Below are 22,234 nucleotides of genomic sequence, written 5' to 3' on the forward strand. Positions count from 1 at the left end.
CTGTGATTGGCTGATGTCTGTCACATGATACAGGGGGCCGGAAAATGGGAGAAAAAATAAATGTCAGAAAAAAATCTACTGCTTATTTGAAATAGTCAGTGTTAATTCATTGTCTTTTTATTATGTACTTGAGTGGTCCTTTAAAAAGGGGTCATAAAACACCTTTTCTGTAGTCTTATAATAAATTAACATGCTAGTCAAGTGTAAAAAGTGTCTGAGCACATTAACACATTGCAACTACTTTTCAGGCTTGTTTACAGAACCTACTAAAGCAGACATAGCAACAGTTGCAATGCTTTGCAGCACCTTGTAAAAGTCTGTTATTCTGCAGATGCACATTAGGAGCAGCTATAGCTGAGTTTTTATAGTGATAAAACAATGAGTGGCACGTGAAGTCACATGAAAGGGGGAAAATGAAAAAATATGGAAGTGTGATTTTAAACATTTTAAAGAACAATGTCAGTGTTCCTCTTACCTTTACAGGGACAATAGATACATTATACATAGCATAAGTCAGTGATTTTTAACCTTTTTTTTGCCGTGGCACACTTTTTTACATTAAAAAATCCTGTGGCACACCACCATCCCAAAATTTTAAAAAAATCACACATTGTAGCCTAATACAGCATATATATATACACACAAGCACACAATGTATGTAATGTGCTGTTATGCCATACCTCCTACAAACTACCCCTGCACTGGGAGTAAAAAACAAGCAAAGTTTAAAAAATATGTCACACTGTTGTCAGTCTGCCGTGGCACACCTGAGGATCTCTCACGGCACACTAGTGTGCCACGGCACACTGGTTGAAAAACACTGGCATAAGTATAGTATTGAGGTTATTCCCCACATGTGCAACAACTCTCCTTCAGATACCTACAGTGTCCCAAAATAGTGGCATCCATAATCAGAGGGAGATGCATGAAATGTCCCTTTAAGTGCATTTGCATGTAATGTTCTAGTCCTGTATATATACTGTATCGTTATAGAGCTAAATAGTTCTACTTTATAAATACAAGATAATAATACAGGTATACCTCACTTTACAGCGCTTCACTTTACAGCGCTTCACTAATACAGCGCTTCACGAATACAGCGCTTTGTGGAGCTGAAGTTCAACCTCCGAGGATTTTAAAACAGTGCTGTACTCATTGTGAGATTGCGAGAAAAGTGACTGACACCATTTTGTTATGCTTAGTTCACTCTGTTTACAGCATTACAGTGCCATCTGTGTCTCAGTGCTATAGCCTGCAAATTGTACTACAGTAATTGTCACTATTTTACAGGTACAGTACAATCGGCTGCTAGCAGAGGGTGTCAATCAACCTGATTGTATGGGTTGATTTCCGGCGAGGTCTGCCCGCCGCCTCAGAGCAGGCAGACAGGTTATGGAGCAGCGGTCTTTAGACTCGCCAGAAACACGGGGCATCAAGCTCCGTACAGAGCTTGATAAATATGCCCCTCTGTCTTCTAGTGACAAAGATAGCTCAGAACATAAATATAGAAGGTTAAACGCTTATCACAAAGATAAATACAAGAGCTCGCTCTTCATTTACCTGCAGAACATTTTCTTTAAATGCCAAGAATGGCTATTCATAGGCGTATTAATTAAACCAATATGAAACCCAAACATTTTCTTTTGTGATCCAAACAGAGCATACACTTTTATAAGTTCACAATTACTTCTGTTATACAGTTAGCTTCATTCCCTGATACCTAGGTAGCTGTCTGGGGCACTACATGGTATGAAATAGCGCTGCCATCTAATGCTCTGGCAAATGGATAACTTTCTTGCAAAACTGCTGCCATATATTGCTCTAAACACGTGCACACTCCTGAGCTTACACGCCTGCCTCACCAAGAGAACAAGGAACATTTAAAAATAGAAGTAAATAAAAAAGTTGTCTAATATTGCACGTGCCATCTGAATCATGAAAGATTTTGTTTTCATATTTCTTTTAACCTAATGCTCTGAATGATAAATAAACAGTGTGGATTGAATCGCTTTAACATTCTCATCCTATTCTCACACTAACTAATACATGAAGCAGTTAAAAGGGACACTCAAGTCACAATTAAACTTGTATGATTCAGATAAAGCAGCAATTTTAAACAACTTTTCAATTTACTTCCACTAACAAAATGTGCACAGTATTTTTATATTTACACTTTTTGAGTCACAAGCTCCTACTGAGCATGTGCAAGAATTAACAGACTATACGTATATGCATTTGTGATTGGCTGATGGCTGTCACATGATACAGGAGGAGTGGAAATAGACAACTTATCTCTTTATCACACATCTGTTGATTATGCAAATGTACTGTATTTATTGGTCCTTTAAGTTAAAATTAAACTTTTGCAATACAAAAATAGAGCTTGCAATTCTAAACAACTATCCAATTTACCTCTACTCAAATGTGCTTAGGTGTGATGATATCCCTTGTTAAGGAGTAAACCTAGGTAGGCTCATAGGAGTGTGCACATGTTTTAGCACTCTACGACAGCAGTGTTTGTTATAAATGTATAACACTGCTACAAACATTTTTGCAAACACTGCTGCCATAGAGTGCCTACCGAAGGTATACTCTTCAACAAAAGGATACCAAGAAAATGAAGCCAACCTGAAAACAGAAAAATGGACGTTCTGTCTGAATCAGACTTTACTGTCTCATTAAACAATGTCCCCCACATCAGCAGGCCACTTATTTATATGGAATGAACTGCACAAAAAGTCCAACAAGAGGTTCCACTACAGATCAGTTGCATTAAAGGGAAATTAAGTCCAACATTTTTCTTTCATGATTCAGATAGAGCATGTGATTTTAAACAACTTTCTTATTTACATTTAGCCATCAATAAACAAGCGCTACCGAGGTGCTGAATAAAAAACAGAATTTATGCTTACCTGATAAATTACTTTCTCCAACGGTGTGTCCGGTCCACGGCGTCATCCTTACTTGTGGGATATCTCTTCCCCAACAGGAAATGGCAAAGAGTCCCAGCAAAGCTGGCCATATAGTCCCTCCTAGGCTCCGCCCACCCCAGTCATTCGACCAACGGACAGGAGGAAATATATATAGGAGAAACCATATGGTACCGTGTTGACTGTAGTTAGAGAAAATAATTCATCAGACCTGATTAAAAAACCAGGGCGGGCCGTGGACCGGACACACCGTTGGAGAAAGTAATTTATCAGGTAAGCATAAATTCTGTTTTCTCCAACATTGGTGTGTCCGGTCCACGGCGTCATCCTTACTTGTGGGAACCAATACCAAAGCTTTAGGACACGGATGAAGGGAGGGAGCAAATCAGGTTACCTAAACGGCAGGCACCACAGCTTGCAAAACCTTTCTCCCAAAAATAGCCTCCGAAGAAGCAAAAGTATAAAATTTGTAAAATTTGGCAAAAGTGTGCAGTGAAGACCAAGTCACTGCCTTACATATCTGGTCAACAGAAGCCTCGTTCTTGAAGGCCCATGTGGAAGCCACAGCCCTAGTGGAGTGAGCTGTGATTCTTTCAGGAGGCTGCCGTCCGGCAGTCTCATAAGCCAATCGGATGATGCTTTTAAGCCAAAAGGAAAGAGAGGTAGAAGTCGCTTTTTGACCTCTCCTTTTACCAGAATAAACAACAAACAAGGAAGATGTTTGTCTGAAATCTTTTGTAGCCTCTAAATAGAATTTTAGAGCACGGACTACGTCCAAATTGTGTAACAAACGTTCCTTCTTTGAAACTGGATTCGGACATAAAGAAGGTACAACTATCTCCTGGTTAATATTTTTGTTAGAAACAACCTTAGGAAGAAAACCAGGCTTAGTACGCAAAACCACCTTATCTGCATGGAACACCAGATAGGGCGGAGAACACTGCAGAGCAGATAACTCTGAAACTCTTCTTGCAGAAGAAATTGCAACCAAAAACAAAACTTTCCAAGATAGTAACTTAATATCTATGGAATGTAAAGGTTCAAACGGAACCCCTTGAAGAACTGAAAGAACTAGATTTAGACTCCATGGAGGAGTCAAAGGTCTGTAAACAGGCTTGATCCTAACCAGAGCCTGAACAAATGCTTGAACATCTGGCACAGCTGCCAGTCTTTTGTGTAGTAAGACAGATAAAGCAGAGATCTGTCCCTTTAGAGAACTTGCAGATAATCCTTTCTCCAAACCTTCTTGTAGAAAGGAGAGAATCTTAGGAATTTTTATCTTATTCCATGGGAATCCTTTGGATTCACACCAACAGATATATCTTTTCCATATTTTATGGTAAATCTTTCTAGTTACCGGTTTTCTGGCCTGAACCAGAGTATCTATCACAGAATCTGAAAACCCACGCTTCGATAAAATCAAGCGTTCAATCTCCAAGCCGTCAGCTGGAGGGAGACCAGATTTGGATGTTCGAATGGACCCTGAACAAGAAGGTCCTGTCTCAAAGGTAGCTTCCATGGTGGAACCGATGACATATTCACCAGGTCTGCATACCAAGTCCTGCGTGGCCACGCAGGAGCTATCAAGATCACCGAGGCCCTCTCCTGATTGATCCTGGCTACCAGCCTGGGAATGAGAGGAAACGGTGGAAATACATAAGCTAGGTTGAAGGTCCAAGGTGCTACTAGTGCATCTACTAGAGTCGCCTTGGGATCCCTGGATCTGGACCCGTAGCAAGGAACCTTGAAGTTCTGACGAGACGCCATCAGATCCATGTCTGGAATGCCCCATAATTGAGTTATTTGGGCAAAGATCTCCGGATGGAATTCCCACTCCCCCGGATGGAATGTCTGACGACTCAGAAAATCCGCCTCCCAGTTTTCCACACCTGGGATGTGGATCGCAGACAGGTGGCAGGAGTGATCCTCCGCCCATTGAATTATTTTGGTCACTTCTTTCATCGCCAGGGAACTCCTTGTTCCCCCCTGATGATTGATATACGCAACGGTCGTCATGTTGTCTGATTGGAACCTTATGAATCTGGCCTTTGCTAGTTGAGGCCAAGCCCTGAGAGCATTGAATATCGCTCTCAGTTCCAGAATGTTTATCGGGAGAAGAGACTCTTCCCGAGACCATAGACCCTGAGCTTTCAGGGATTCCCAGACCGCGCCCCAGCCCACTAGACTGGCGTCGGTCGTGACAATGACCCACTCTGGTCTGCGGAAGCTCATTCCCTGGGACAGATGGTCCAGTGTCAGACACCAACGGAGTGAATCTCTGGTCTTCTGATCTACTTGAATCATTGGAGACAAGTCTGTATAGTCCCCATTCCACTGTTTGAGCATGCACAGTTGTAATGGTCTTAGATGAATTTGTGCAAAAGGAACTATGTCCATTGCTGCAACCATCAACCCTACTACTTCCATGCACTGCGCTATGGAAGGACGAGGAACAGAATAAAGAACTTGACAAGTGCTTAGAAGTTTTGACTTTCTGACCTCTGTCAGAAAAATCCTCATTTCTAAGGAATCTATTATTGTTCCCAAGAAGGGAACTCTTGTCGACGGAGACAGAGAACTTTTTTCTATGTTCACCTTCCATCCGTGTGATCTGAGAAAGGCCAGAACGATGTCTGTATGAGCCTTTGCCTTTGACAGGGACGACGCTTGTATTAGAATGTCGTCCAAGTAAGGTACTACTGCAATGCCCCTCGGTCTTAAAACCGCTAGAAGGGACCCTAGTACCTTTGTGAAAATCCTTGGAGCAGTGGCTAACCCGAATGGGAGGGCCACAAACTGGTAATGCTTGTCCAGAAAAGCGAACCTTAGGAACTGATGATGTTCTTTGTGGATAGGAATATGTAGGTACGCATCCTTTAGATCCACGGTAGTCATAAATTGACTTTCCTGGATAGTGGGTAGAATCGTTCGAATGGTTTCCATCTTGAACGATGGTACCCTGAGAAATTTGTTTAGGATCTTCAAATCCAAAATTGGTCTGAAAGTTCCCTCTTTTTTGGGAACTACGAACAGATTGGAATAAAATCCCATTCCTTGTTCCTTTATTGGAACTGGGTGTATCACTCCCATCTTTAACAGGTCTTCTACACAATGTAAGAACGCCTGTCTCTTTATTTGGTTTGAGGATAAGTGAGACATGTGGAACCTTCCCCTTGGGGGTAGTTCCCTGAATTCCAGGAGATAACCCTGAGAAACTATTTCTAGCGCCCAGGGATCCTGAACATCTCTTGCCCAAGCCTGAGCAAAGAGAGAGAGTCTGCCCCCCACTAGATCCGGTCCCGGATCGGGGGCTACTCCTTCATGCTGTTTTGTTAGCAGCGGCAGGCTTCTTGGCCTGCTTACCCTTGTTCCAGCCTTGCATCGGTTTCCAGGCTGGTTTGGGTTGTGAGGCATTACCCTCTTGCTTAGAGGATGCAGAATTAGAGGCCGGTCCGTTCCTGAAATTGCGAAAGGAACGAAAATTAGACTTATTTTTGGCCTTGAAAGGCCTATCTTGTGGATGGGCGTGGCCCTTTCCCCCAGTGATGTCTGAGATAATCTCTTTCAATTCTGGTCCAAATAGAGTTTTACCTTTGAAAGGGATGTTAAGAAATTTTGTATTGGATGACACATCCGCTGACCAAGACTTTAGCCAAAGCGCTCTGCGCGCCACGATAGCAAACCCTGAATTTTTCGCCGCTAATCTAGCTAATTGCAAAGCGGCATCTAAAATAAAAGAGTTAGCCAACTTAAGTGCGTGAACTCTGTCCATAACCTCCTCATATGGAGTCTCTCTACTAAGCGAGTTTTCTAGTTCCTCGAACCAGAACCACGCTGCTGTAGTGACAGGAACAATGCACGAAATGGGTTGTAGAAGGTAACCTTGCTGTACAAAAATCTTTTTAAGCAAACCCTCCAATTTTTTATCCATAGGATCTTTGAAAGCACAACTATCCTCGATAGGAATAGTAGTGCGTTTGTTTAGAGTAGAAACTGCCCCCTCGACCTTAGGGACTGTCTGCCATAAGTCCTTTCTGGGGTCGACCATAGGAAATAATTTCTTAAATATAGGGGGGGGAACAAAAGGTATGCCGGGCTTTTCCCACTCCTTATTTACTATGTCCGCCACCCGCTTGGGTATAGGAAAAGCGTCGGGGTGCACCGGAACCTCTAGGAACTTGTCCATCTTGCATAATTTCTCTGGAATGACCAAGTTGTCACAATCATCCAGAGTAGATAACACCTCCTTAAGCAGTGCGCGGAGATGTTCTAATTTAAATTTAAATGTCACAACATCAGGTTTAGCTTGTTGAGAAATTTTTCCTGAATCTGAAATTTCCCCATCTGACAAAACCTCCCTCATGGCCCCTTCAGATTGGTGTGAGGGTATGACAGAACAATTATCATCAGCGCCCTCCTGCTCTTCAGTGTTTAAAACAGAGCAATCGCGCTTTCTCTGATAAGTAGGCATTTTGGATAAAATATTTGCTATGGAGTTATCCATTACAGCCGTTAATTGTTGCATGGTAATAAGCATTGGCGCACTAGATGTACTAGGGGCCTCCTGTGTGGGCAAAACTGGTGTAGACACAGTAGGAGATGATGTAGTATCATGTTTACTCCCCTCATCTGAGGAATCATCTTGGGCAATTTCATTATCTGTGGCAGTACTGTCCTTACTTTGTTTGGACGCTATGGCACAATTATCACATAAATTTAAATGGGGAGACACATTGGCTTTCATACATATAGAACATAGCTTATCCGAAGGCACAGACATGTTAAACAGGCTTAAACTTGTCAACAAAGCACAAAAAACGTTTTAAAACAAAACCGTTACTGTCTCTTTAAATTTTAAACAGAAAACACTTTATTACTGAATATGTGAAAAAGTATGAATGAATTGTTCAAAAATTACCAAAATTTCACCACAGTGTCTTAAAGCATTAAGAGTATTGCACAATTTCAGAGCTTTAACCCTTAAAATAACGGAACCGGAGCCGTTTACAAATTTAACCCCTATACAGTCCCAGCTATAGCCTTTGCTGAGACCTAACCAAGCCCAGAGGGGAATACGATACCAATTGACGCCTTCTAGAAGCTTTTCCAGCAAATTTCAGATCCTCACACATGCATCTGCATGCCCTGCTCTCAAAAAACAAACTGCGCAGTAATGGCGCGAAAATGAGGCTCAGTCTACAACTAGGAAGGCCCCTGACTGGAAAAGGTGTCTAACATAGTGCCTGCCGTTTAATAAACGTTCCCCAAGTTTATAAATGCTAATTGTCAGCATAAATATGAATAAAATGCCCCAATAAAGCAATCGATTTAGCCCATAAAAATGTCTACCAGTTTTTTAGCCCATATTAAGCCCTTTATTCTGTTTGTTTGACTAAGAAAATGGCTTACCGGTCCCCATGAGGGGAAATGACAGCCTTCCAGCATTACATGGTCTTGTTAGAAATATGGCTAGTCATACCTTAAGCAGAAAAGTCTGCTAACTGTTTCCCCCAACTGAAGTTACTTCATCTCAACAGTCCTATGTGGAAACAGCAATCGATTTTAGTTACTGTCTGCTAAAATCATCTTCCTCTCACAAACAGAAATCTTCATCCTTTTCTGTTTCAGAGTAAATAGTACATACCAGCACTATTTTAAAATAACAAACACTTGATAGAAGAATAAAAACTACATTTAAACACCAAAAAACTCTTAACCATCTCCGTGGAGATGTTGCCTGTGCAACGGCAAAGAGAATGACTGGGGTGGGCGGAGCCTAGGAGGGACTATATGGCCAGCTTTGCTGGGACTCTTTGCCATTTCCTGTTGGGGAAGAGATATCCCACAAGTAAGGATGACGCCGTGGACCGGACACACCAATGTTGGAGAAAATGGGCTTACATTCCTGATTTTCAAATAAAGATACCAAGAGAACAAAGGAACATTGATGATAGGAGTAAATTAGAAAGTTGCATGCTCTATCTTAATCATGAAAGAAAATAATTTGGGTTTCCTATCCCTTTAACATATGTATGTTAATGCACCCCCTGCAATCTGCTATACGCTGCTGGCATGAACTGTCCTCCTCACTCTCACCTCTTTTTCTTGCTGATGATCATATCCATTGTTTGAAGAAGCCTCCTCTCCAGAGCCACTATATCCGCTTCTGTAACATTCCTGATTAAAGAAACATTTTACTATATTTTTGCAGAAAGAATTTATAAAAAAATTGTACAAAGCCCCAAAAAAACAAACTGAGCCCTAAAAGGCAGAGTGTATATTAGGACAGTAGAAACGAGCTGGGGGTTAAACTGATATAAACTTTGGATCCAGCCGCACATTTCTAGCAGCCAGACAAGGATGTTTACACAATGGTTATGTACAGAAATACAACAACACAAAACAATGTGCGACAGTGTTGTCTAAAATGGACAGATGTACTATATAAAAAGTGGCATTTTAAGAATAGTGACATATATGATGGGGAATAAGGTAGAAAAAGAACAATAAATCATATTAGCGGGGAAGCAGGAGAAGGGCTGGATCGTCAGTGGGTGGATCGTACAAGTTCTCAGATGTGCTGCACAAACATATAGGCCTAGATTACAAGTGGAGCTGAGCACTTACTGCACTCAAGGTAAATCATTTGCACTTCTATGTTTGCGCTGGTATTGCAAGTTCAAAGTAAAAAATTGAAAGACTCAGGAGAGCTAACATCTGCCGGTCGGATACGACCGCGCTAACTTCCTTTCCCCATAGACATCTATAGGGAACGCTAAAAAGCCTTTTAATTTTTTCGCTCAATCGCTTGCCCGAAGGTGCGCCAGGCTAACTGCGCTAAAGCCAAAGGTGTGTTAGGAATACTTTAAATAAGAAGAATATTTTTTATACATATATTATAGCTATATATCTATATGATTATATATAGCTATTGAAATAAATATATATATATATATATATATATATATATATATATATATATATATATATATATAAAAAAGTAAAAAGAACATTTTCTTCTAAGTGAAGAACATAGGAATTGGAAATATTTCTAAAAACAAAAACATTAAAATTGTTTACAAATTATATTGCATATTTCAAGATATTTGGCTAAGAACGAAGGGCTCAAATGTGCTTTTAACCCACGTGTTATCAATATTAAACTTATATTTTTATAAAAAAATGTCTATATATGAGTGTAACACTTTATTTTAACATGTGTTTTGATAAACTATTATTCTAGCCCTAACACATGACTCCAGGTCTCAAGTCGTGCTAAGTTTTCTAGCGCTTACAACTTGTAACGTGAGCTATGTTAAGCGTGGTCGCGGTATCCACTGAAAGTATAGGTCCCACTAAACCTTCTTTGGTAAATCTGTTTTACCATGGACTTGTAATACCAATTTGCGCACTAATTTTAGCGCGGTACGGCGATATTGATATTGCACCCTGCGCTATCTTTAGAGCTTCACCTGGACCAGAGGTTGTATCGCGCCATAAAATTGTCATTTTGATTCAGACCAGAAGAGAACCGAACTTGACATTAAATTTAAGGTCTCTGATATCTCCATATTATTTTATTTTCTGAAATTCTCCTTAAAGGAACAATAAAGTCAAAATTACATTTTCATGATTCAGACAGAGCATGCAATTTTTAAGCAACTTTACTTCCATTATTTGCTTTGTTCACTAAGTATCCTTTGTTGAAGAGTATACCTAGGAAGGCTCAGGAGCAGCAATGCACTACTGATAGCTAGCTGCTGATTGGTGGCTGCACATATGTGTCTTGTCACTGGCTCACTCAATGTACTCAGCTAGCTACCAGTAGTGAATTAATTCTCACTCAACAAAGGATACCAAGAGAATAAAGCAATTTTGACAATAAAGTGAAAAGTTGGTTAAACTTTAATGCACTATCTTTAAAGGGACACTGAACCCAATTTTTTTCTTTTGTGATTCATATAGAGTATGAAATTTTAAGCAACTTTCTAACTTACTCCTATTATCAAATTTTCTTCATTCTCTTAATATCTTTATTTGAAATGCAAGAATGTCGGCCCATTTTTGGTGAACAACCTGGGTTGTCCTTGCTGATTGGTGGATAAATTCATCCACTAATAAAAAAGTGCAGTCAAGAGTTCTGAACCAAAAAAAACAAAAAACTTAGATGCCTTCTTTTTCAAATAAAGATAGCAAGAGAATGAAGAACATTGATAATAGGAGTAAATTAGAAAGTTGCTTAAAATTGCACGCTCTATCTGAATCACGAAATAAAGAAAATTGTGTTCAGTGTCCCTTTAAGTACTGCAATGTGTCTGCACGGCTGCAGTTTGTTTTACCAAGTTAAATGTATAGAATGGCAAATTAATGGTCATCATTTAACAAATACAATTACATACTGAATATTTTAAAGGGACATGAAACCAATTGCTAACTTGATTCAGACTAAACATATTATTTTTCTTTGTTGAAGAGATACCTAGGTAGGTAGCGTGCACTTGTCTGGAGTACTATATGGCAGGAAAAAGTGCTGCCATATAGTGCTCTTGCAAATGTTTAACAGTCTTGCAAATCTGCTGCCAGTTATTTCTGCAGACACGTGCACTCTTCAGCGCTTACCTTACTGCTTTTCAAAAAAGGATACCAAGTGAACCAATAAAATGTGTCTAATTGAATCATGAAAGAAACATTAAGTAGGTTTTGGGAAGAAAATTGTGAAGATATCTAAAGCTGGCATCTTTCTGGTCTAAATCAGCTCACACATAAATAATCTCCAGTTGCTCTGCTAAAAATACATAATAGACAACAAATATGATGTCACCTTAAACAATACCTAGTATAAGGATAGTGTCCCCCACAGATTATTTTGCCAGCTGGGCTGCCTTATGAAGTAGCCGGCTACGGGCTGTGTAATACTTTACAATATTATAACATGTTCTGTTATTTATAAATGTTACTTACAGTGAATGCAAAGCTTCTTTTTTATAAATCCCTTTCTTTATGGAAAACAGACCGGCGATCCTCCACCTGCAGCTCCTGCTGTAGTTAGCATATCGATGACGAATCCAGCTTCCTCCAATCGTTGTGTGCCTCACGAGCTGGACGCCAAAGGGGGCATGCAATGATTGGAGGAAGCCGAATTCATCATCAATCTGCTAACTACAGCAGGAGCTGCGGGTGGAGGAGCGCCGGTCTGCTTTCCATAAAACAAAGGTAAGTATTTTTAAACAGAAGCTTCATTGTAAAGTTTAATGAATGAAGGTGCCCTTGTTTTTAAAAAACTGGCACTTATTCATTAAACGTTACATTCACTTAAGTACATATTAATTGCATAATTTAACATAAATTGATGTGATGATATTTAACTTTAGGTTAAAGACACATTACAGCCAAAATTGGAATCCACGTGGATGCATTTCAGTTTTTAATAGAAGCAGTTTTGTAATATACATGTACTAGCAAAAATGCTTCTAATAAAAGCTATAGCTGTTTCAAAAGTGTATTTAAGTATGCACCGTGCACCAGCATTTTAAACACAGCAATTGCTAAGAGAGCCTATGGTGCTTGTACCATCTGGTAATGACTCAATTTGTTTATTGCTGACATAATACAAGCCCCACTGGTGCTATGAGCAGCTGCAGTATGTAAAATGCTGGTGCACTGACAATATCTAACTTTGCTTCACATGCACCTGCAGAGAGAAATGTTATCACTAAAATAGTGATAACTTTTACTAGAAGCATTTTAGCCAATACTTGTAAATTGCAAATATGTTTCTATCCAAAGATGTAATTCCTCTATGTGCATTTAAATGTTGACCGGAATGTCCCTTTAATGCTGGCTTACATTTTAGCCAAGTGGTCAGTAAAGTCAGCTGAGTGATGTGCCCATTCTATAGGTCCTGGGGAGAACACTGGAAGGAGACAGAACCGGCTATTATAAGGGAGCTTACCTTAAGAAGTATGACATGTAGGTGTAGGGACAATTCACAGCACCAAATCCAGACAGCAGGGCCATGAGAGTCACTCCAATTACACCCACCCTGCTGATCAGCTGCTCTATGGACAGTATGCCTGAAAGCAAACACCATGTCATGCTGCTTTGTAAGATACCAAATAGTGTGTGCAATTATTACATCAGATACAGTATAAGAGGTGTCAACGTGTCACAAAATATAAACAGATCTAGCACGTTACACACTGAACATCATGAACTGAAACACTGATGGTCTTCTAAAGCAGACTTTACCACTCTCTCATGTAAATGAGACACGTGAAGGATTATTTGTCAGTAATGTGCATCCCAGGTCCCTAGCTCAATAGAACAGATCCCCCTTACATCACTTCATACGGATCCAATATATATGATTATCCTAAAGCTCACTCGATTCCACCTTATTCTCCCTCACTTTTTCCAGGAAAAAACTGACCCTTCTGATAAAGACAAATTAAGATTTTTCTAACAAAGGGCCAGATTACGAGTGGAGCGCAAACAGTTACGCGCAACAATAAGGGGTTTATAAGTGGTATTTGTGCTCATCTGGTTTACCGCTGGTATTACAAGTTAAAAGAAAATGCAATCACATGAGCACAATCGCGATTTACGCTAGAATGATTACCGCATCTTGGTTATTTCTGCTTGCTATGTTTAGGCTCAGCTAGGTACCCTCATTCCAAGGAGCAATAAGGAATCTCATTGGGTGAAGCGCTGTGAGATATATTATTTTTATTAATGATTACCGCATCCTCAGAGCTCTGGTTAACTGTTTTGCAAAACAAAAAAGTGTCACAAATACAGCAAAAATGCAGTTACAGTTACACTCACAATAACACCATCTAATAAAAATTATTCCCATTTTAGGCAAAGGGCTTTAACATAGAGATACATACATATACCTGTCTAAAGATGTATATGTTTGTGTGTGTACATATGTATTTATGTATGTATTTACAGACATATATACACATATGAATACATATATAGACATATATAACTGCACTGGAGCCCTTTGCAGTTAAGTAGATGAAAACATGTAAAATGATATTTATTTTATTCATGTTTACTAAAGTGTTATAGTGTGTATTTACTACAAATATTTCATATTGCAATGTTCTGCACATAGCACAATATGTTCTAAGTATGTATAAATAGATATTCCTATATATATATATATATATATATATATATATATATATATATATATATATATATATATATATATATATATACACACACACACACACCTTTATATAAGCATATATATATAAATATATATATATATATATATATATACACGGTATATATAGGTACAGATATATAATTGTACCAAAATACTATCATATATATATAGAAATATGTATTTATGAATAAATAGAAGATATTTTCATGTCAAGTTAGCGCACATGAAAATATGCGATCTAGTTTTTTTTTGGGGGGGGGGGTTTACACTTTTTTGTTCCATTGACTTCTATGGGGGGAATACGTGAAGTCACACGCGATATTCTAAGTTCGTTGTTTGTATTTGCCTAGTTACCGCACAAGCGAAAACAGTTTACTTTCAATTCATAATACGAGCGCAAGCGCAAAAAGCTTAGTACAGTTAACGCTCAAGCGGGAGAGTTGCATAGAACTCCCCTTGTAATCTGGCCCAAAACAAGCTGCCCTGATACGATTCTTTAATTGCAACTGTATCCTGATTTTACATCCGGTTCTTCATCATTGTTCTAGGAAATAGCTCTGGACAGGTCTCCTGGAGCAGAGTTTCAGACTGATAACTAATGAGATGTAGCATAAAAACACTCACAACTATGCATTGAAATATCACTCAACAGAGCAAATTCAGTACCATAAATAGTTAATATTCTAACTCTGGACAGGACCTGCAATGACAACTCATTTATATAGTTTGGATAAGATGCTGAATCTGACATCTCCAGCACTAACATTACTACGATAAGGCAACCTTTGGGGTTTTACAAGAGCAGTGATGTACAATAGGTGGTCCCAAAGCTATGATTAGAGGCTTCTCCTGTAGTCTATGCCTTTAAAGCAGGAAAAAAAGAATCCTATTGTCTGTCTCAATAAAACACTTGCTCTATATTCATTCCTCAGCTAACCTACTCTATGTACAGTGTACAGTCATTTTAAAGTTACATGGAAGACAAAATGAAAGTGATACAGAAACAGTGTGCAATTAAAAAACAACATTCCAATACAATTTTATCAAATTTACATAATTCCCTAGGCCTCCTTTGCCGAAACTTCCTTTCCATGAGAGCATACCTAGGTAGGCTTATGAGTGAGCATGTACCTTGCGCACTATATGGCAGCAATATTATACATTGCTGCTAAAACTGCTACCATATAGTACTAAAACCACGTGCATGCTCCAAAGTCTCCCTAGGTATTCTGTAGTTAAAGAGACAGTCTAGAACCAATACATATTCTTAATTACTTATTGTTACAAATCAGACAAGCATCTTGCAGCGGGTTCCACATCTATAAGCTTGTAAGAAGCACATTAAATAATCATTGTTTGTTAGCAGCTGAAAATGGCCACCAAGTACTGCCCACAGCTTTCTTCTTGTCCAGTTAGCGGTTTTCGTGTTTGAAAGTTTAGCAGTGCACGTTTAATATTTTTCAATTAGCTATTTCAAATTGCACATGCACAAATCAGAATGTGCAAGTAGGAAAAATCATTTAAGAGTTACTTGTGATTGGAGAAACTTAACATATCAAAATATAAATGCAATAGGTGGGTGGTGCTTGGCGGCCATTTTCGGCTCCTAACAAATGATGAATATTTAAAGGTTTCATGTACTTCTTACAAGCTTATAGATGTGGGACCAGCTGCAGTATGCTTCTCTGGTGTGTAACAAAAAGTAATCAAAATTTTGTATTGGGTCTAGACTGTCCCTTTAAAAGAACCTGATTTTCAACAAAGATTACCAAGAGAAAGAAGTAAATTGGAAAGTTTTAAAGCATATCCCCTTAAAACAGTTAAATATTTGTCCAACACAGAAGGCCAAGAAGGGATGATTGCCTTTCAAAAGTACCTGCAAACATAGAATTGGTAACACATTTTAGCCAAGAAATAAAGAATGCTTAGAACGATAAAGCTCATTTTACCAACTCCAAAGCCTGATGTCATTTAATATGATAAAGACAAGGTGGCAGCGAGCCAGCCTCCAAATGTTATGCTCCAGTAGATGCAAAGAGGAAACAAGCACAGAACAAAAGCAATGTTACAAGAGCATCACATGAACTGGCCAGCAGAATGACATCTAATCCTATTGCATTTCCTATATATCTCACTGTAGCCGGATACACAAAAACACAGTATTCCCAGTGTATACAAACATACCATGCTTGGGACTCAGTATAGGAAACGGATCTCCAATTTTCCAAAAGAAATACATAAATGTCAGCCAGACGGCACAGGAGAAAATCACCCGTTGGCGATGCACTGGAAATAAACATACAGATAGTTATCAAATAGACAATTACATACAAATCAGAAACAAAACAGACTAACCACTACTTAAAAAGGAGTCCTGCATTTGTTTTCTTATACTACAGGATACAGGATATTCCTGGCTCACTGACAGAAACTTCATGAGTGAATCACAACTATAAAAAATGTAAGTGGGCAGCCAGGACAGATACAATAAAGAGACAATGCAGTCAGTAAAATGCTACCACCCTACATATGAGAGAACTGCATGTAAACACCTTCAAAATATCTGTTGTCCTAAAATTTGTAAGTAAATGTATACAGCAATAATAGCTATGTACTTCCTACGTATGGTCACTGGCTGATAAGGGCACCTCCCACAAATCTATTGGAGTGGGACATGCCTCTAAGTATGGCAAGAAACATTAGTTAATTCAGGAAAGGAATTTTTTCTTTCATGATTCAGATAGAGCATGCAATTTTAAGCAATTTTCTAGTTAACTCCTATTATGAATTTGTCTTTGATCTCTTGGTATCTTTATTTGAAAAAGCAGGAATGTAAGCTTATGAGCAGGCCCACTTTTGGTTTAGCACCTGGGTAGCTCGTGCTCATTGGTGGTTACATTTACCAATCAGCAAGCCCTACCCAGGTGCTGAACCAAAAATGGGCCGTCTCCTAAGCTTACATTCCTGCTTTTAAAATAAAAATACCAAGAAAACGAAGAAACATCGATAATAGGAGTAAATTAGAAAGTTACATAAAATTGCATGCTCTATCTGAATCACAACAATTTAAATGTATTTATTATTTTTGAAATCTCATAAACAATAGAACATAAAGGCAGGGTATTAAGGGAAGATTATTAACCATAAATGTTAAATTAGCAAGCACACATTAAAGGGACATGAAACCCATTTTTTTCCTTTCATGATTCATACAGAGCATACAATTTATCCAATGTACTTTTATTATCTAATTTGTTTTGTTCTCTTGGTATTCTTTGTTGAAAAGAATACATAGCTAGGCTCAGGAGCAACAATGTGCTACTGAGATCTAGCTGCCGATTGGCGGCTGCACATTTATACCTCTTGTCATTGGTTCATCCGGTGTGTTCAGCTAGCTCCCAGTAGTACATTTCTGCTTCTTAAAGGATATCAAGAGAATGAAGCAAGATTGCTTTATCTAAATCATAAAGAACATTTTAGGTTTCATGTCCCTTTAAGTTATACAAGGATGCTCATCTTGCTCACTGTATGTTGAAAAGGAATAAGAATCTTTCCGTGACTTAAGTGCAGGCTAAATTATACAGAAAGTACCACAAAATAAGTAATCACTGACTAATGTGACTAACGTGATACAATACAGCACAGTATGAAATATCCTGCATCTAGTTTCTTCCAGCACATATAGTTATTAAGTGTTAGACTTGCTTATTCCTATCCCCTTTGTACATGAATAAAGCTTTACCTTTATACAAGGTGACATCCTATATGTATCCGTGATGTTTAATAAATATCATTTTATTCACGTTACAAAATGGACATCAGTTAAAATGGACACTCAAAAATACCGTCCCCAAAAAAAGTTTACTTAGGAAGAATAAAATAGCATTGCAATATACACTAATTATATACAGTATTTTTCCTACATTAACTTTAAAATGCTTAAAGGGATGTGAAACCCAAAATGTTTATTTCATGATTCAGATAGTGAACAAAATTATTAACCACTTTCCTATTTACTTCTAATATCTAATTTGCTTTATTCTATTGGTATCCTTTGTTGAAGAACAAGCAATGCACTACAAGGAGCTAGCGGAATGCACTGTGAGCCAATAAGATAATGAATAAATGTGCAGCCACCAATCAGGAGTCTACCTAGGTATCTTTTTCAACAAAGGATATCAGGAGAACACAACTAATTAGATAATAGAAGTATATTGGAAAGTTGTTTAAATTGCATGGTCTCTATCTAAATTGTGAAAGAAAAAATGTGGGTTTCATGTCCCTTTAAAGAAACACTAAAGTCAAAACTAAACATTCGTGATTCTACAATTTTAAACTCTCCAATTTTCTTCCATTTTTAAACTGTCCTCAAGTCCTTTTAAATTCACAATTTGAGGCACCAGCACCTAATAAACATGTGCAAGAGTTCACATTTGTGTGATTGGCTGACTACTGTCACATGATACAGGAGGCAGGAAATGAAAGCACATTTTTAGATTTGTAAGGAAAAAAAAAATCTACTGCTGATTTGTCTTGTTCATATGCATTTGTTGATTATGAAATTCCCCCTGTATCATGTGACAGTGATCAGCCAATCACAGACTCATGTACATATACACTGAACTTTTGCACATGCCCCAGAAAGTGTGCATAAAAGTAAATTGGAAAGTCTCTTAAAACTGCTGCTCTATCTGAATCATGAAAGTTTCATTTTTACGTTAGTGTCCCTTTAATGCTTCTTTAAACCCTCATTGTGTGCAAATAAAGCCTCAAACTATGCCCTTTGGCAATGCACTTATCTGGTACATGGTCATAAAACAATATATATGAGCATGAGACAATGCAGAAGCTCATGTTGTATTCTGAAGGGTCTTGGAAAGTAAATGAAGGGATCAACATGCCATTAAATCATACTATCTAATCATGGTGGGGACACCAAACATCTCTGAATTGATTCAGTAACACACAGTGATGTAGCCATTATCTGAAACAGGCTTGTAGTTTTCTAAATATGCTACAAATTGCACGTGCACGCCATCTCAAGGCTGCCAGAAATAGGTTTGTACTCACACAGTCGGATATTGCTCACCACAAAGTAGCCAATGTAAAAAGGCACGACAAACACGAGGACCAGCAATATCACAAACAGATTCAGCTTCCAGTGAAAGTAGCGAGAGCTAGAAAACAAAATATATAAATTCAAGTAGATTAATATTAATATAAAGTAAATGTTCTGCTTTGTTCCCATGATAACAATGCATTAGCCTTAGAATGTGCTGTATATGCTTGTTACCATAGAAGAAGAGCATTCTCTGCCATAGGACTCTCAAAGACCTGATAACTTGTTGTATGGCTAATCCACACCCCAGAACCAGCATCTTTTAGGTAAAAATGTGCATTTCACAGTAAAACGTTCCTGCTATACATCAGCCTCTTTTTACCTAAAAAAAAGAGATACTCCAGACCCAAAATACCAGTCAGTCCCTCTAAAAATGACATGGTTATCCCAGATGTATATTTCAGCTTAAAGTGATGGTAAAGTTACCTTACCCTCTATTCAGTATAGCATCAATTGTGTAAAATCAATATAAGTTTCATTCATCAGTTCTTATATATGTGAGTAGAAATAAAGTTATCAGCCTTACAAGTGCAATTTATTAACAACCGATAATTCAACCTGTATAAAAAAAAAAAAAAAATCTCATATTGATCACGTTGTTAGGTGAACCAATTAAAATTCTGTCCGTTAGTCGGCTGTCCCTTAACGTCACCCGCCCCTCAAATCATCTGTGCATGCGCCATTTGTTTTACTTGTTCTAGAGAACAGCGCACGCTCCCGTTTCGCGCATGCGTCCTGATTACTTGGGGGAATCACCAGTTATGTCATAGGCTTCTTACTGACAACCGCATCATTATACGATTATCGCATGCGCTGTGGAAAGCAGCATAGGCAATTTGCGCATGCGTAGTAAGATTCGCAGTTACTTCAGAATCGGGAACAAGCTTTTGAGCAAGGTAGAGAGCAGAACACGGAAGTAGGGGTAGGGAGGAGTCGGGTGAGAAACGGTAGGGAATTTGAAATATATATATTTTTAAAACAAAAGCAGTAATATTAAAAAAACACTTAGTGACTACATAAATAAATAGATGATTTGGTGTCTTCAATACCGGTTACATTTACCTTCACTTTAAAGATCATTATTTAAATATATATGACAGAATTAATGCCCAACGGTGGCTAGTCTCCCTAAGGGTGATGCGGCAACCAGGCGTAGAGACCCTTGCCCTGTGTTATAAAAGAAAACCGCTACACCTCACTGACAAGTCCCAAAGAAAGCTGAAATGTATATAAAGTGGCTGCCATAGCTCTCATGTAAAGACACATTGCACCAAAAGTAAACAGTGATTGCCACACTCCATTAAAAACACAAAAATACATTATTCAATGCTGCATTAAAAACATACGGAGGACAGCAGCCATATCATATGCGTTTTACGCCCACATACTTTGCTTACTCATAAATAATACAATTGACTGCTGGCCTCTTTTTGAATACAGGAACTTATTTTAAAGACACATTGCCTAGTATTTTCAGTGATGGAATTTTTTTTCCCCAGTGTTACCAGACTGATATACTGCAGGAGATTTCTTCTATGTGAATGGTACATTTTGGGTTAAAGGGACACTCAATCAAAATTAAACTTTCATTATTCAGATAGAGCAGCCATTTTAAACAACTTTCCAATTTATTCCATTAACAAAATGTGCACAGCCTTTTTATATTTCAACTTTTTGAGTCACCAGCTCCTACTGAGCATGTGCAAGAATAAGTGTGTATGCATTTGTGAATGGCTGATGGCTGTCACATGGTACGTGTATGCACATACTTCTAATTCCATAATTAATGTAGCAAGCAGTTTCACTAAAGCATGCAGAAGCTCTCCAAATTTTAGTAAATATGTTGATAGAATAACAGTAACTTTTATGCCTAATGAAAACTCTTCCAAACTCTTATCAATGAAGGCAGCTGACAGACTGTTAATGAATGTTGTAGTGTATAATGACTGCAGTTTACATAATAAACAAACACAAATCATTCTATCAAATAAAGTTATGTTTAATAAATACAAATCGTACTCTCCTGGTCATATGCAAAGAATATAAACCAAAATCAGACCCTACAATTCACAGATCTCGCTACATTAGGCAACAAAGGTTAAAGGGATAGTAGAGTCCAAAATATACTTTCATGATTCAGATAGGGCATGCAATTTTAAATAACTTTCTAATTTACTTTTATCATCAAATTTGCTTTGTTCTCTTGTTATTCTTAGTTGAAAGCTAAACCTAGGTAGGCTATTATGCTAATTTCTATGCCCTTGAAGGCCGCCTCTCATCTGAATGCATTTGACAGTTTTTCACAACTAGAGGGCATAAGTTCATGTGTTTCATATAGATAACATTGAGCTCACACACGTGAAGTTACCTAGGAGTTAGCACTGATTGGCTAAAATGCAAGTCTGTCAAAAGGACTGAAATAAGGAGGCAGTCTGTAGAAGATTAGATACAAGGGAATCACAGAGGTAAAAAGTATATTTCTATAACAGTGTTGATTATGCAAAACTGGGGAATGGTTAATAAAGAGATTATTTATCTTTTTAAACAATAACATTTTTGGTGTTTACTGTCCCTTTAACATCACACAACCAACAGCAAAAACAAAAAGATCATAGAGATTCTCTACCTATGTCCATGACTATAATGCCACATACCTGCTGTTTAATAGTCCAAGAATCTCAAAGATGATTAGCTCAAACATGGTACAGGAGAAGGCAAACGTCACTGAAAAGACGACCTGCACAACGTATTGGCGGACCTGAGAGAGAAAGATACTAAAATGATATCAGTCCATTGGCTGAATATATGGTCGCCACAGTATGAACTGTTAATTACTTACCTCATAGTCCTTAAATAGCTGACGCATGAAAAACAGCCACCCAAATGCAAAAAACAGGAGCTGTGGAGGGAGTAAATATTGTGATAAATTATAGATGCAGATGTACAGAAATAGTGCTGGAATTTTACGTTAAATACACTCACTCAACAAACAAAACTACTTCAAAA

General features: G+C 38.2%; 1 protein-coding gene across 2 annotated transcripts in view; it reads right to left on the reverse strand.

Moving 5' to 3' along the window:
• Positions 1-22,234, reverse strand: part of GPR89B (G protein-coupled receptor 89B) — a 47,762-nt gene that overhangs the window by 23,492 nt on the left and 2,036 nt on the right. The window contains exons 2-7 of one of the 2 annotated variants that reach the window (XM_053705884.1): positions 22,068-22,127; positions 21,883-21,986; positions 19,180-19,286; positions 16,294-16,395; positions 12,883-13,003; positions 9,027-9,107 (exon numbers count right to left, since the gene is read on the reverse strand). In XM_053705884.1, the coding sequence (XP_053561859.1) occupies positions 9,027-9,107; positions 12,883-13,003; positions 16,294-16,395; positions 19,180-19,286; positions 21,883-21,986; positions 22,068-22,127 (575 nt within the window). Of the gene's footprint in view, positions 1-9,026; positions 9,108-12,882; positions 13,004-16,293; positions 16,396-19,179; positions 19,287-21,882; positions 21,987-22,067; positions 22,128-22,234 lie in introns of those variants that run through there. The other variant, XM_053705885.1, reaches the window with a different exon arrangement.

This window comes from Bombina bombina, chromosome 3 (genome assembly GCF_027579735.1).
Source record: "Bombina bombina isolate aBomBom1 chromosome 3, aBomBom1.pri, whole genome shotgun sequence".
Classification (NCBI taxonomy): Eukaryota; Metazoa; Chordata; class Amphibia; order Anura; family Bombinatoridae; genus Bombina; species Bombina bombina.